General features: G+C 54.2%; 1 protein-coding gene across 1 annotated transcript; it reads left to right on the top strand.

Annotated features, from left to right (window-relative positions):
• Nucleotides 1-650: 650 nt before the first annotated feature.
• MTERF3 (mitochondrial transcription termination factor 3) lies at nt 651-14,370 on the top strand. Its single transcript, XM_056124936.1, has 8 exons — nt 651-741; nt 3,519-3,837; nt 5,260-5,412; nt 7,623-7,812; nt 9,736-9,883; nt 10,641-10,712; nt 12,220-12,381; nt 14,110-14,370. Exons 2-8 carry the CDS (start codon nt 3,534-3,536, stop codon nt 14,302-14,304), a joined length of 1,224 nt encoding a protein of 407 aa, XP_055980911.1. The 5' UTR covers nt 651-741; nt 3,519-3,533; the 3' UTR covers nt 14,305-14,370.
• Nucleotides 14,371-14,419: the final 49 nt, after the last annotated feature.

The following is a 14,419-nucleotide window of genomic DNA, read 5'->3' as shown; positions in this document are numbered from 1 at the left end:
GGGGGCGGGGCCGCGCGGCGGCGGGCGCGGGGCGGGGCCGAGGCTTGGTGGCGGGCGGGGCTTCGTCCGGGCGGGGCCTCGGGGAGCGGGGCGGGGCCGCGGCGGAGGCGCGGGGCGGGGCCTCGGCAGGCGGTGGGCGGGGCCTCGTGCTGGTGGGCGTGGCTTTGTCCGGGCCGGGCCTCGGGGAGCGGGACGGGCCTCGGCGGCGGGCGCGGGGCCAGGCCTCGGGATGGGCGGGGCCTCGGCGGAGGGCGCGGGGCGGGGCCTCGGGAGGTGGTGGTGGGCGGGGCCTCGCGGTGGTTGTGGGCGGGGCTCCGCCCGGGCGGGGCCTCGGGGAGCGGGACGGGGCCTCGGCGGCGGGCGCGGGGCGGGGCCTCGGGAGGTGGTGGGCGGGGCCTCGTGGCGGACGGGGCTTCGTCCGGGCAGGGCTTCGGGGAGCAGAACGGGGCCTCGGGTGGGCGGGGCCACGCCGGCGGCGCGGGGCGGGGCCTCGGGAGGTGGTGGGCGTGGCCTCGGCGGCGAGCGCGGGGCGGGCCCGGGCGGGAGGCGCGGCCTCCCTGGCGGCGTGGGCGGGGCCTCCGGGGAGGCGGAGCCCAGCGTGGGGGGGGCCGAGGTCGCGGGGCGGGGCCTCGGCCTGGTCCACGCGGGCCCGGGAGGCCGGGGGCGGCCGAGCACACGCGGATCCCGTTTCGCGCCGGGCCGGGCCGGGCCGGGGCGAGGCCAGCGGACGAGGCGGTTTAGGTAACGGGGCCGGCCGGGCGCGGGGCCTCGGGGGCTGCCCGGACGGTGGCTTCCGCGTGGACAGACGGGCAGGGCCGGAGCCCGAGAGCGGACTGGGCAGGCGCGCGTGCAGCCCGGCCCCCAGCGGGGCCCCCGGCGCGGGGGGTGGGCCACGGCGGCAGAGGTCAAGGCCGCGACCCCAGGGGGCCTCGTGGACAGGGAGACTCGGAGCCGGCTTCTGGGGCTCCTGGACTTTGTCCACCAGTAAAGCCCTTTTGTGGCCGCTTTTGTGTTTTGGGCCACCCCGGCGATGCTCAGGCTTCCCCGGCTCCGCGCCCCAGGGACTCCTCCCCGGGACCCTGGGGGATGATGCCCGGGATGATGCCCGGGATGTTGCCCGGGATGATGCCCGGGATGTTGCCCGGGATGATGCCCGGGATGATGCCGTGGCCACCTAAGGCACAGGCCTCCCCGCCGTCCTGTCGCTCTGGCCCCTCGCAACCCTTTTCACCCAAGAAATGTTCACACCATCAAGACATTTTAAGGCATCTCGAATCGCATCTAACATTGATTCCAATATATATCATCAGATTTTTTCATCTTAAAACGAATCTTCCAGGGGCTGGAGCTATAGCACAGCGGGTAGGTGGTTGGCCTAGCCAGCAGCGGACCCAGGTTCGATTCCCAGCATCCCACAGGGTCCCCCAAGCACTCAAGCCAGAGCCAGGAGGAACCCCTGTGCATTTCCAGGTGTGACCCAAAAAGAAAGAAAAAGAAACCCAAGACGAATTTTCCAGCTTTTCTCTGCCACATGCCCCGCCCCACCCCAGTTGGGATTTCAAAGCAGCTCTTTCCATCCGATGCAAAGGAGCCCGAGCGGAAGGCCTGGCCCCACTGGAACACTTCCTCTGCAGAAAAGGAGTATTTCAGGTCGGAGGGGGAGCGACAAAGGTGGAAGCCCCTTTCCGACCCGAATTTAACAAAAATAGCAGGTTCCTAGAGACTCTTCGCATCCTTTATTTCCAAAACCATTTCAGAATGAGGGTTGCAGAGATAGTCCAGTGGGTAGGGTGCTGGCCTTGCATGGGACGCAGGTGGGGGTTTGATCTTGGGGATCATTTATGATTCCCTGAGCCCCACCAGGAGTGATTCCCTCAACACCAGGTGTGGCCCCAAAACCAGAACAAAAAAAAAATCATTTCAGAATGACAGACCTGGCTTCTCTCAATGACCGCCACATCTACTTGGTTAGACCCACGAGTGTTTTCATCGAATTCAGAGCATAAAACCAGCTGAATTCCACCACTCAGGGAGAAAAAGCAAAAAGTTGTGTGTGACAGTTAATTCAGCGGGGCTCGTTTATGTCTGGCGTTCTAATATCGGTTGAGTGCTTTTCCATTTGCCTTGCTAGGTTTTATACGGATTGGCTTTAAATTTTCGTAAAACTGCATGCCCCTAATTTGCCTTTCTAGTTAAGCTGGCTAAATAAGTTCCTTTTTATTCCTGAAATTTAAAGGAGCAACAACCGTTTCCGAGAGAGATCTTATTTTAAACCTACTTTTCTACTTAGGATATGCTTGTATTTGTTGCTGATTGCTTCTTTATTTCTACCTCTTCGTTTGCTTGTGAGTTTTGACCTTTTCTGTTGTGAAGACTTTGCTTCTTCCTCTTTTTTTTCTCCAGAGAGACAGAATTTGACTAACGCTGGTCTTGAGGGCCGGCCTTATCCATGGAATCATCAAGTGCTCAATTCTGAGGATGGAGCAAGAATCCACTGACTCTGTAGCAGGGATAATGCTTTGATGATTCCCGGATGACAGTGCTTTTTACTTTGTGACGAATGTATCTGCAGAAGCAGCATTTGAAAAATTCAGTGCTGTTCTGATCAGCAGTCTGCTTTGTAACTGTCCTTCAAACAATTTCAAGGACACCTAATGGCATCACGTAATTTCCTTTAAATGAACAAAATAGATTCGTCGGGCTGAGCTGTCCTTGGTGCCTTTACAGATTTTTATGATAACATTTCCCTCATACCAGTGGTTTTTGCTTTTGAGCTTTTTTCATTTATGAAACCTCCCCGTTTTTGTTGGGGGAGGGGGTGGATTGGGAGCCCTGCATGGCCATGCCCAGCAGCTGTCTCCTGGCTCTGCTCCGAGGACCATCCGTGGTGCCCGGACTCAAACCAGGTCCAGGCCATGCAGCCACATGCAAGGCAAGTTCCTTCTGTCCTGTGCTGTCTCTTGGGCTCCGTATCTTTATTCCTCTAGTTAAGAAGTACCTGTCTTGGGGCTGGAGAGATAGCACAGCGGGTAGGGCGTTTGCCTTGCACGCGGCCGACCCGGGTTCGATTCCCAGCATCCCATATGGTCCCCTGAGCACCGCCAGGAGTAACTCCTGAGTGCAGAGCCAGGAGTAACCCCTGTGCATCGCCAGGTTTGACCCAAAATGCCAAAAAAAAAAAAGTACCTGTCGTTTAGTTTGTAACCAAGCCAGCCTTTCTGTTGGCCTTTTAGGACATCTTTTGTGGAAGATGCTTTTTTTTTTTTTTCATTTTTCCATTGGGGGGCCACACCCAGTGATGCTCCGGCCTTACTCCTGGCTCTGCACTTGGGAAGTACTCAGGAATCACATTGTCTGAGGGACCACGTGGGTTGTCGGGGATCGAACCCAGGTCGACCACATGCCAGACTAGCTCCCTCCCCGGTGTCCTGTCGCTGCAGCCCCAGGGAGGGTGCTCTCGGACACGTCCACACAGCGTGTGCGTCTCGTTGTTGAAGCTTCGATTTCTCCTTTCATAGGCCGCTTGAGGGAAGATGGCTTTGTTTGCCCAGCAGATACCCAGATGGCTCCACCCAGCCAACGTGAGACGCCTTATTGGCGCGGCACAGCTCACAACATACGTCCTCCGACCGCGAGCCCCACTGCTGTGTGATACCGCTGCCCAGCTTCGGAGGGGACTTGGGCCTTCCAGGACTTCCGCCTTCGGGACAAGCATCCCCCCTGCCAACTCTGGCGGGCAGGGGACACACGCTGTCCCGAGCACTGGGCAGCCTCCTGTGAGCCAGGGCAGCCTCGCATGCCCCAGGCCAGACTTGGATTCTGCACTCTCGCTGGAAGGTAACTGAGCTCCAGGACTGGAACCACGGGTGCATTCTCCCCGCTAGCCCCTGGCAGGGTGACCTTTGTGCTAGGCATGAAAAAAAGAACAGTGCCACTTCTGTTCTTTTCCTCTGTTTGTTATCTCATGAGTTACAGACGTGTAAGCATGTGCGGAAGTTGGTGAGGTTTTATATAAACTAAATTGATCTTTTTGAGAGCACATGCTTCTGTATGTTTTGACGGAGGCGTTCGCAGTGTTCACCAGTGACCGCCATTAACAAGTGGGATTTCTGTTTGACTAGCAAAAGCTCCTGAGTGGCACAGGATGTAACCACTGCCATTCTCCTATGCCTGAAATATTCCCATGCAAGAAATATTTCACACCAGTGAGAGAACATGGAAAGCTGGGGAGTGCAGGGCAGGGGGTTGGGAAGGGCTGGCTGTGGGCAGGGGAATGTGTGGAAAATATCAGGTTTCCATTCCTTAGCTTTGGGCAGGTAACAGTTTCTAGTATCTTCCATACGTGATTTAAAAAAAGACACCTAGGGACAGTGGACTTGGGCCCAACGGTCTTACATCTCAGTGGACTTAACGGTCAGTGGAGCTTTAGCATTCTGACAAGTGGACTGAAAATGGAGAGGAGGAGTTTGTGGAGTCCGGACTGGCCAACACATTCCTCCCACGGAGAAACGCAGGTTCCTGCTCCCACAGCAGCTGCCCTTGGCCCCACTGCTCAGACGGAAGAGGAAGTTTGGATCCCTTCGATGTTTCTCAGACAGAAGTGGACATCCACGTTCCTGAGATGTTCCTCAGATGGAGAAGAACATTCGGGCCCCTGAGATGTTTCTCTTAAGAGAACATTGGGTCATGTCTCTTCTGCAGACCACAGCACCCAATAGGAGAGATATAACAAAAGGGAGTGCCCTGACACAGAGGCAGGGTGGGATGGGGGATGGGGGGGAGGGAGGGATACTGGGATTGGTGGGGGTGGAGAGTGGGCACCGCTGGTGGGATGGGTACTCGATCATTGCATAACTGAAACCCAAGCACAACAACTTGTAAGTCTACAACTGTACCTCATGGTGTTTCACTAATAAAAGAAAAAAGAGAGAACATTGGGTCTCTTAGACATTCCTCTGAAAAGAACTTCGGGTCTCTTAGACGTTTCTCTGAAGAAAAGAGAGGGTCCCTTAGATGTTTCTCTGAAGAGAACATTTGTGTCCCTTAGACGTTTCTCAAACAGAAGAGAATATTTGGGTACCTTGGGTGCTTTTCAGAAAAGAATACCGGGGCTCCTTAGACGTTCAACCCAGAACCAAGCCCGAGGCCCCCAAAGACACCAAAGACAGAAGCTGAGATTGCTGCTGGGTGGGAAGCCGCTCTCAGTTGGGGCTGGCGCACTCATGGCCCCTCTCTCTTTCCACACGGCTGGCTTCCCAGAACTCGATGATTTGCCGCCCAGGTCTCCACTGCAGCCTGTGTCTGAGGAGGAGGCCGTTCGGATCGTTGCAGACCCCCCATCACCGCCGTCTTCCTTCACCCTTCGAGATTATGTGGATCATTCGGAGACGCTGAGGCAGCTAGTGCTGCTCGGTGAGTCTGACACAGACGTGAGCACCCTTCTGGCTTCTTTGGCAGGTTGTTAAAGTGAGCGTTTTGAATTTGTTTTGCTGGGGCGGGGGGCGGGGGGGGGGATTGTTGGGGCACACCCAGCAGTGCGGGGAGGAACCATGCAGCACCGTCAGCCAAAGGTGTGGCCGGCTGAACCGTCTCTGGCCCCGACGTTTGAAGTCTCAAATGAATGACTGTGCGTCCGTGAGCCGGCGTCCTCCTTCTAGCCTCAGCAGCCTATCCCCAGAGCTTGCTTTATTTATGTATTTATTTATTTATTTATTTTGCTTTTGGGGTCACGCCCGGAGATGCAGAGGGGTTCCTCCTTACGCTGCACTGAGAAATCACTCCTGGCGGTGCTCAGGGGACCCTTTGGGATGCTGGGAATCGAACTCATGGCATGTGCGTGAAAGGCCAACGCCCTACCCACTGTGCTATCGCTCAGCCCCAAGCTTGTAGAGCCTTGGGATCGCGACGCTGCCGTCTGTGTTTTCACTTATGGGGCTGTGGCTGTGTGCTTCCGTCTCAGGCATCAGCAGAGTGGTGTGCCTGTGTGCGTGTGTATGTATGCATGGGCATCTGTGCACGTGTCTGCCTGTGCTTATGTTTGTGTGTGTCTATGTGTGTGTGTGTCTCTCTCTCTCCCTCTCTCTCCCTCTCTGTCTCTTCCTCCCTCTCTGATTCTCTCTCTTTGGCTCTTTCTGTTCCTCTGACTCTCTCTATCTCTGTCTCTCCCTCTCTTTCTCTGTCTGCGTCTCTCCCTCTGACTCTGGGTATGTGTCTTCCTCTGACTCTCTGTCTGTCTCTCTCTCTCTTCTCCCCCAGCCCCCAACTCCCCGCCCCTTCCTCTGATTCTTCCCTCTCAGGCTTCTATTCAGTCCTTCTGTTTCCACTGTCACCTTATTTTTTTTTTGGGGGGGGGGGTCACACCCGGTCATGCACAGGGGTTACTCCAGGCCCATGCACTCAGGAATTACTCCTGGCAATGCTTGGGGGACCTTACGGGATGCTGGGATTCGAACCCAGGTCACCCGTGTGCAGAGCACAAGCCCTACCACTGTGCTGTCACTCCAGCCCCGCCACTGTCACCTCATTGCCACCCCAACTTTCCCGCTTCCTCTGGGCTCCCTCTCTGTCTGCGGGTCTGTCACCCGGCCCTCCTGCGCTCACGGCATGTGTACTTAAGGGTGCTTTGGCTGTACGCTGGGAGAGCCCTGTGCAGCTCAAGTGAAATTCTGTGTCCGACAAAGGCGTCGTTCCTGCATTTCCTCCACTGGCGAGTGAGTGTCACCTTTATTTCAATGAACAGTGCATTTTACCCACCATGGGGAGATGACAGAGGAAGTAAAGCAGCGGAAGGATTTTAATCTTTCGTCGCAGGGACCCTACACATATTTCAGGGAAAGAATCTGAAGGAAATGATCTTGGTTTTCTGTCCCACACCCAGCAGTGCTCAGGGTTCACTCCTGGCACAGTGCTCCAGGGCCCACACCGGGTGCCAGGCATTGAACCCGGGTGGTTCCGTGCCAGTGAAGTGCTTTACCCCCTGGAATATCCCTCCAGCCCCAGAAGTGAGGTTTTTTTTGTTTGTTTGTTTGGTTTTTTTTTTTTTTTTTTGCTTTTTGGGTCACACCTGGCAATGCATAGGAGTTCCTCCTGGCTCTGCACTCAGGAGTTACTCCTGGCGGTGCTCAGGGGACCATATGGGATGCTGGGAATCGAACCCGGGTCGGCCGTGTGCAAGGCAAACGCCCTACCTGCTGTGCTATCGCTCCAGCCCCAGAAGTGAGTTTTTAAGTCAAATAAAGTAACCATTTGTCGAGGCGTGCCCTGCAGAATTAGCAGTTAGGCAGCCACTGCAGAGACAGCCAGAGGCCACGGGCATCTTTCCCTCCAGCGGGTCCCTGAGCCTGAGTTAAGAGAAGGGCACAGGGCCATAGCCGAGGGGACTGTCCAGGGCGGGAAGAGCCCACAAAGCCCTGCCTTCCTTTGCACGTGGCTTTGAAGGAAATGCTGTATTCTCATTTTGTGTATTTATTTTTTTACTTTCTGCAGCCAGTTTAGTTTTCAAGCTCTCAGAAGCGTGCGTGGCCATCCCAGCCCTGGAGTCGCCTGTCTGCTCTCCGTGAAGCCCAGGCTGGCTGAGCCCAGCGGGGTCTCTGAACGTTTTGTTTTTTTTTCCCTCGTTCTAGGCGTGGATTTGTCCAAGATAGAGAAGCATGCGGACGCCGCCAACCTCCTGCTGAGACTGGATTTCGAAAAGGACATTAAACAGCTACTCCTGTTTCTGAAAGATTTGGGCATCGAGGATAATCAGCTGGGGCCGTTCCTGAGCAAAAATTACGCTATTTTCTCGGAAGACCTTGAAAATCTCAAGACCAGGTAGGCCCTCAGGATGAGTCTCACCAAACCCCCAAAATGATTGGTGTCAGGCCCCACCCGGTTCCAGCGCTTCAGCCGCTGTTGAAGTTGCCAGATCTGAAGGTGACGAACGCTCAGCCTTCAGCAGGTCCGCGGGAAACGGGCCTTGCGCTCAGCACCGGTGTTGCACAGAGCCCGGCCGGCGCCTTCAAGGGGAAAGTCATGACGGTTCCCTGATCCGTGTTTGCCTCGCCATCTGGAGACCCTAAAAGGGCTCATTCTGTCCTTCCCCAGCACGCTCTGACTTGCCCAGATGATGCTCCTGAAGACCCCACCTGTTCTGCTCAGGGCCCTCCCAATCTTGGGGTCATTGTCAGGGACATGATTTCCCATGCACACGTGCTGGCCTCTGCCACTCAGCTGTCTCCCCAGGGAGGGCCTTTACCGCGCGCCCTGTTCTTTCTATATGTTTTGTTTTGTTTTGTTTTTTTGCTTTTTGGGTCACACCTGGCAATGCACAGGGGTTCCTCCTGGCTCTGCACTCAGGAGTTACTCCTGCCGGTGCTCAGGGGACCATATGGGATGCTGGGAGTCGAACCCGGGTCGGCCGCGTGCAAGGCAAACACCTTACTCGTTGTGCTATCTCTCCAGCCCCGCCCTGTTCTTTCTGACTCTGGGATAGTTCATTCCTGCTCTGCCCGTCAAGCCCTTTGCTAGTGGCGTCTTCTCAGTTAGCCCCGAGTGACACTGGTACATAGGCTCGGTGCCTTGGGGTTTGCGTTGATGACTTCAGAGAGGAATTTGCTATTGATGACTTAATAGAGGAATTTCCAGTTTATACTCCAGTAATGGAACTGGACGAGCCCGTTCCCGGCGACCCTCACAAAGACTGCTATAAACCCGTGTATTTCCTTTCCTTTATGCAGCGTATGTTTTGTTCTTCTTTGGCAAATGCTGCTTGGAGCCTCTTCTCCCTTGCCAGATTTCTATCTCCATTTTGTCTTTTCCATAAATCATTTGTAGCCTTTGTCAGTTTTGAATCTGCCTTCTCTTTTGCGGTAAGTTTTCTTTTACATACAGGAAGAATTAGCTCTTCCTGACATCGTATAGTAATTTCCCTGAAAGTATTTTGTCTTTGATTCATTGGATTTTTTTTTTCCATCTTGCATTTTTAAAATAGTTTTTCTTTCTTTGTTGTTGCTGTTGGTTCTGCCTCCTGAGCGATGTTGGGGACCCAGGAGCCAGTCCTGATTGTCCTACGTGATTCAGGGCTAGACAGCAGCTCTGAGTAACATGTATCTATCCTTGTGATGTGGACATTTTACCTGACTCGTGTATTTTTGCTTTATTATTTTGGGGTAGAAAGTAAACAAAATAACTGTGCTCTATGAGAGGTATATACTAAAATAAAGTCACCAATCATGTGACTTGATTGTCAGACTTTCTGTACTTCTGCTTTATTTGGGTAACGGTAATTAGCAGGAAATTTCTGACTTAACAAAAATAGATCATCAGAGACGATGCTGCAGATTACTCACGAAAATGCGTGTTCAATGTATGCGCTCAAATAAGTGCCTTTGTTTCAGCAATTTCTGAGGAACTTTGATACAAGAATTCTGAATTTTAGTAGTTCCTTAATGTGTGATTTTTCTGTCTTTAACAAAAAAAATCCTGGTATTTCTTTTTTTTTTTTTAATCATGTCATAAATTAAGTCAGAAAACTGAAATGAGAATTTCCAGTGGATTTCAGGATGTTTTCTGGTTTGAGATTTGGCAGGGTGCTTATTTTGTTTTAACCACATTTGGGTCATTATCATGGGATGTTTTTCCTGACCCTTCTGTGTGTGTCAGGGGCTGGGGGGGTCCATTTTAAAATCAGCCGTGACTTTGGGAAGTAGCATGAGAGTTTACCGTGTCTGTGTGTGTTTTTGTTCGGTTCCCTAGAGTGGCTTATCTGCAGTCAAAGAACTTCAGCAAGGTGGATATCACACAGATGGTCCGAAACGCACCTTTCCTGCTGAGTTTCTCAGTGGAAAGACTGGACAACAGATTGGGATTTTTCCAGAAAGAACTTGAACTTAGCGTGAAGAAGGTAACAGAAGAGAACTTGCAAATTTTCCACAGCTGCCGTCTTTCGTAACTGGATTTTTGTTTCATTTTCTTTTGTCTTTGGATTTGGGCCACACCTAGCAGTGCTCAGGAATGACTCCTGGCGGTCTTGGGGGACCATAGAGGGTGTTGGGGGATTAAACCTGGTTCCACCGCATGTAAGGGAGATGCCCTGCCTGTGTGTGCAGTATAGTATCACTCAGCCCTCTTTCCTAACGGTTAAAGCTCCTATTTCTAAGAGGAGCTCTGTGAGCATCTGCCATGTTTGTGCATATAAACCACTCTCTGTGTTAAGCATCACGATCACGACCACGACCATCCTGTTGTTCGTCGATTGCCTCGAGCAGGCCCCAGTAACGTCTCCTTCGTCCTAGCCCTGAGATTATTTTAAAAAGTGCCATATTCAAGGCTCTTTCAGGGTCAGGAGAATGAGACCCATCCTTGTTACTGGTATTTGGCATCTTGGGTACGACACGGGGAGTTTGCCAGACTCTGCCGTGTGGGCAGGTCACATTCGGTAGCCTGCCAGTTTGCCCAGAGTAGGAATGAGATAATAAGATCGTATTAAGCATAATTTTACAATAATAAACCCAGGTGGTCCCTGAAGTGTTCGCCTTTGCCTCAGAACTGCATGAAGTCGCTGATTCCCTGGTTCCAGCCCTTGGCCTTCTTTGGCCTGGTTCTGGCCATGCTGTTGGTTTTCCAAATCCCCGAGTAACGGGGGGTTCTCTCACCCCCAGACGAGAGACCTCGTGGTCCGTCTCCCGCGGCTGCTGACGGGAAGCCTGGAGCCCGTGAAGGAAAACATGAAGGTAGGACGGGGGGAGCCTCGGGTCGGCGGGAGAGGGAGATCTGCACACTTGGCGGCTTAGAGGGAACTCGCGTTTCTGGAAGAAGCCCAGTGCTCTGCTCAAGTCGCTCTCCCAGGAGTTGCTTGTCCGGCAGACAGAAACGACCGGGGAAGTGTTGGGTGGGACCCGTCCCTCACCCACCCCAAGCGCCATGTGTCTGTTGCAGGGATGTGACTCCCAGAGGCCAGGGAGGGAGCAGTGGGCAGCACTGGCTGGGCTCTGGCTGTCACAGATGGAGTGATGACTGGGGAGGGGGCCGTGCACAGAGGCGGCAGTGCCTGCCGTGACCACTGCCCGCTGTTTGCGGATGTTCTGGGAGTATTTTGTCTCCAGCCGTTGGAGCCCCTGCTGGGCTCTTGCGTGGCGCTGCTCTGGGCCCCGGGGATGGCCGTGACCTGGAGCTGCCCACTACTGTCTAGCAGGGACAGCCCGGCTGAGGGCAGTGACCCGAGGGGGAACTGTCTGGAGTGCACACGCAAGCCTTACCCCCTAGCAGGGACTTGGACTCATCCTCTCTGGCATCTTGGCCCACATTTCCTCTGTAGATAACACCTGGGTGGGTGCAGGTGGGGACGGGCTCCGGGGGTGCCGGGCGAATCTTCCCGCTGGTCCGTGTGCTGGAAGAGGCCTTCGGAGAACCTGAGGTCCCCGCTCCCCTGGAAACAGCTTTCTGTTGCTTTCCATTTCATTCTCTACTTTGTTATAAGTTTTCCCAGTTGTTCATAATGCTGTTGTCTCGGGCATTCAGCGTCCCAGCCCCAGTGCCATCACCAGGGTGCCCTTCCCTCCGCCAGGGTCCCCGGTTTTCTGCCCACCCCATTAATAAACACAAGCAAATTTACATCAGATTGTTTGTTACAACACACAGGTAAATGGAATTCTAGAAAGAAAAAAAAAGTCAATGAAAGTCAGTTTGTGGGGCCAGTGCCAGAGCATAGCGGTTAAGGAGTTTGCCCTGCATGCGGCTGGCTCAGGTTCAATCCCTTGACACCCCATCTGATACCCCGAGACCGTGAGGAGTCAGTCATCCCTGAGTGCAGAGCCAGGAGACACCACTGAGCATTGCTGGGTGTGACCCAATCCTCCTCTCTCCACCCCCCCCCCAACAAAAGTCAGTTCATGATCATCATCATTCCATATCACAGTGATGTTCCTGGGTCCTTGTCTGGGGGTCCCCGTGAGGTTGGTGCTCGTTGAACCTCGCTGAGCTTGGTGGGCTTCTGTGCAGCTTTCTTGTCCGATTGGCTACGGTCCCCTGGGCTGGCAGCACTGGGAAATCTGGGGGTGTCATCGGGACGACTTTTGCTTGGCCTGTTAGTGGCCCGGGCCCAGGAGAAGGCAGTGGTCCCGTGAGGGCTGGGCACCACTCTCCCAACCTGAATGCTCTCGGGAGAAGCCCCCCTGCCCCGGCGTCATCCCAAGGCCTTTCCTCCTGCCTCCCCCCACGGCCCTGCTCCGTGTCACTCAGGTTTACAGCCTCGAACTCGGCTTTAAACGGAATGAGATTCAGCACATGGTCACCAGGATCCCGAAGATGCTAACGGCCAACAAGAGGAGGCTGACCGAGACGTTCGATTACGTGCACAACGAGATGGGGGTACCCCACCACCTCATGGTCAGGTTCCCTCAGGTGAGGGGGTGGGCGGCCAGGTGCTTGGGAGGAAGCAGCCCAGAGGCAGTGGCGGCCCCAGTCACCTGAAACTCCAGTTTTCCACCCATCTTTTTGTCAGGAACCCCCACCCCCACTCCCCCAACCAAGAGCCAACAGAGTAGGGACCTCCTGGGATGGGACAGCTCATGGCTTTCAGGACTCTTCTGAGATATGCATGCAGCTGCATTTCACCACCCCTCTTCCCCCACCCCCCCAGGGCTGCCCAGTCCTCGCTCTGCTTTCTAGAATCCAACACATTTCTTCTCGGCTCTGTCCCCGCTGACATCTGAAAGCACTTGCTGCTAGTTCTGCCGCCAAGGCCCTGCATGCAGCCCACCCGGGTTCTAGACCTGGCACTGCATTTGGTCCCCTGAGCCCAAGCCAGGAGTCAGCCCTGAGCACGTCAAAATCAAAATCTGAAGAATGACATCCCTGGGGCTGGAGAGATAGTTTCGGGGGGAGGGCATGTAGCCAAGCTAGAACCCCAGCACCCATATGCCCCCCCAGCCCTGCCTGGAGTGACCCCTGAAAGCAGAGCCAGGAGTAAGTCCTGAGCACCCCGGGGCATCGCCCAAACACAAGGAGGACCAAAAGGGAAGCCAAAGAGAAAGTGAGGCAGATGACTCACTTCTGCTGAGTGGCCTGCCCGGCCCCCGAAGAGAGCCAGCAGCACCAGCTCGGGTGCAGGGCCCCAGTCTCTGGGAATTCCTGGAGTGCCGGGTTTGAAATAAATTTTTTTTTTTTTTGTATTTGCTCGAGCGGGCCCAGTAACGTCTCCATTGGAGACTTTGTTGTTACTGTGTCTGGCATATCGAATACTCTCGGTAGCTTGCCAGGCTCTCCGAGAGGGGCAAGCTACCGAGAGTATTCGATATGCCAGACACAGTAACAACAAAGTCTCCAATGGAGACGTTACTGGGCCCGCTCGAGCAAATCGACGATCAACGGGAGGGCCTTTACCTTTACTTTTACCTTTTTTTGTATTAAGCAGCAGTCATGGGAGTTTGGTTGCCAGGATGAAGGTAGGGCACTTTGTCCTTGGTTTCTGCAGAGAAAAACAGAATTTTGTGCCCCTTGCCAGCCAGTGCCTGTGGAGTTGTCACACTGTTCTTCCAGGGTACAGGCCCATTCACACCCCAACCTACTCACTAGCTGCCTCTCCGCCTGTGGGAAGTTTGAGCCCAGAGCCGGGGAGGGCCCTCTGCCTCCTGGCCGCTCAGCTTCATCCCATCTCCTACCAGTTGGAAAGGGAGCAGTGAGAATAAGAACCCCCGAAATGGTGGGAAGCAACACAAAGGACGTGTCCTTTTGCACTTGGGACTCGTAATTTGTGCACTAGGCTGTCACCCCTGGGCAGTGACGGCACTTCCTGAGCACGCAGCCCGCACGGAGCTGTCAGCCTGTCAACATGTTCTTCCAAAGAAACATTTGTCTTGGAGCTGGAGCGGTAACACAGCGGGTAGGGCGATTACACATCTGCCTTGCACGCGGCCGAACCAGGTTTAATTCCCAACATCCCATATGGTTCCCTGAGCACCGCCAGGAGTAATTCCTGAGTGCAGAGCCAGAAGTAACTCCCGTGCATCGCCGGGTATGACCCAGAAAGAAAAAAAAAAAGAAGAAAAGAAAAGGAAATGTTTGTCTTTCAGTGCACTGCTTACTGAGACCTTGGTTTTATTTCGTTCTTTGTGGTTTTTCCGTTTCCAGGTATTCAACACACGGCTCTTCAAGGTCAAAGAAAGACATTTGTTTCTTCGCTACTTGGGAAGGGCTCAGTACGACCCCACCAAGCCCAGCTACGTCTCTTTGGACAAACTGGTGTCTCTGCCCGACGAGGCATTTTGCAAAGAGATCGCCAAAGCCTCGATGCAGGACTTGGAAACGTTTTTAAAAACCCTTTAGTTTGGGTCGAACGTGCAAGCGTCATCGTGGCATGTGGATAGGCGAATAAATGAACCTATTTTTAAACGAATGGCTCAGGCTTCGGTGGATATTGAGAACGGTTCTGGATCTCGCA

Source organism: Sorex fumeus, unplaced genomic scaffold (genome assembly GCF_029834395.1).
Source record: "Sorex fumeus unplaced genomic scaffold, SorFum_2.1 ptg000053l, whole genome shotgun sequence".
NCBI classification, from domain to species: Eukaryota; Metazoa; Chordata; class Mammalia; order Eulipotyphla; family Soricidae; genus Sorex; species Sorex fumeus.
This window is presented reverse-complemented; position numbering and strand designations above follow the sequence as displayed.

Excerpts from the sequence above, each read along its gene's own strand:
- MTERF3 (XM_056124936.1), top strand. The coding sequence starts at position 3,534 with ATGGCTTTGTTTGCCCAGCAGATACCCAGATGGCTCCACCCAGCCAAC. Across the intron at positions 3,838-5,259 it reads TTCTGCACTCTCGCTGGAAG|AACTCGATGATTTGCCGCCC; the intron begins GTAACTGAGCTC and ends CTGGCTTCCCAG. Across the intron at positions 12,382-14,109 it reads TCATGGTCAGGTTCCCTCAG|GTATTCAACACACGGCTCTT; the intron begins GTGAGGGGGTGG and ends TTCCGTTTCCAG.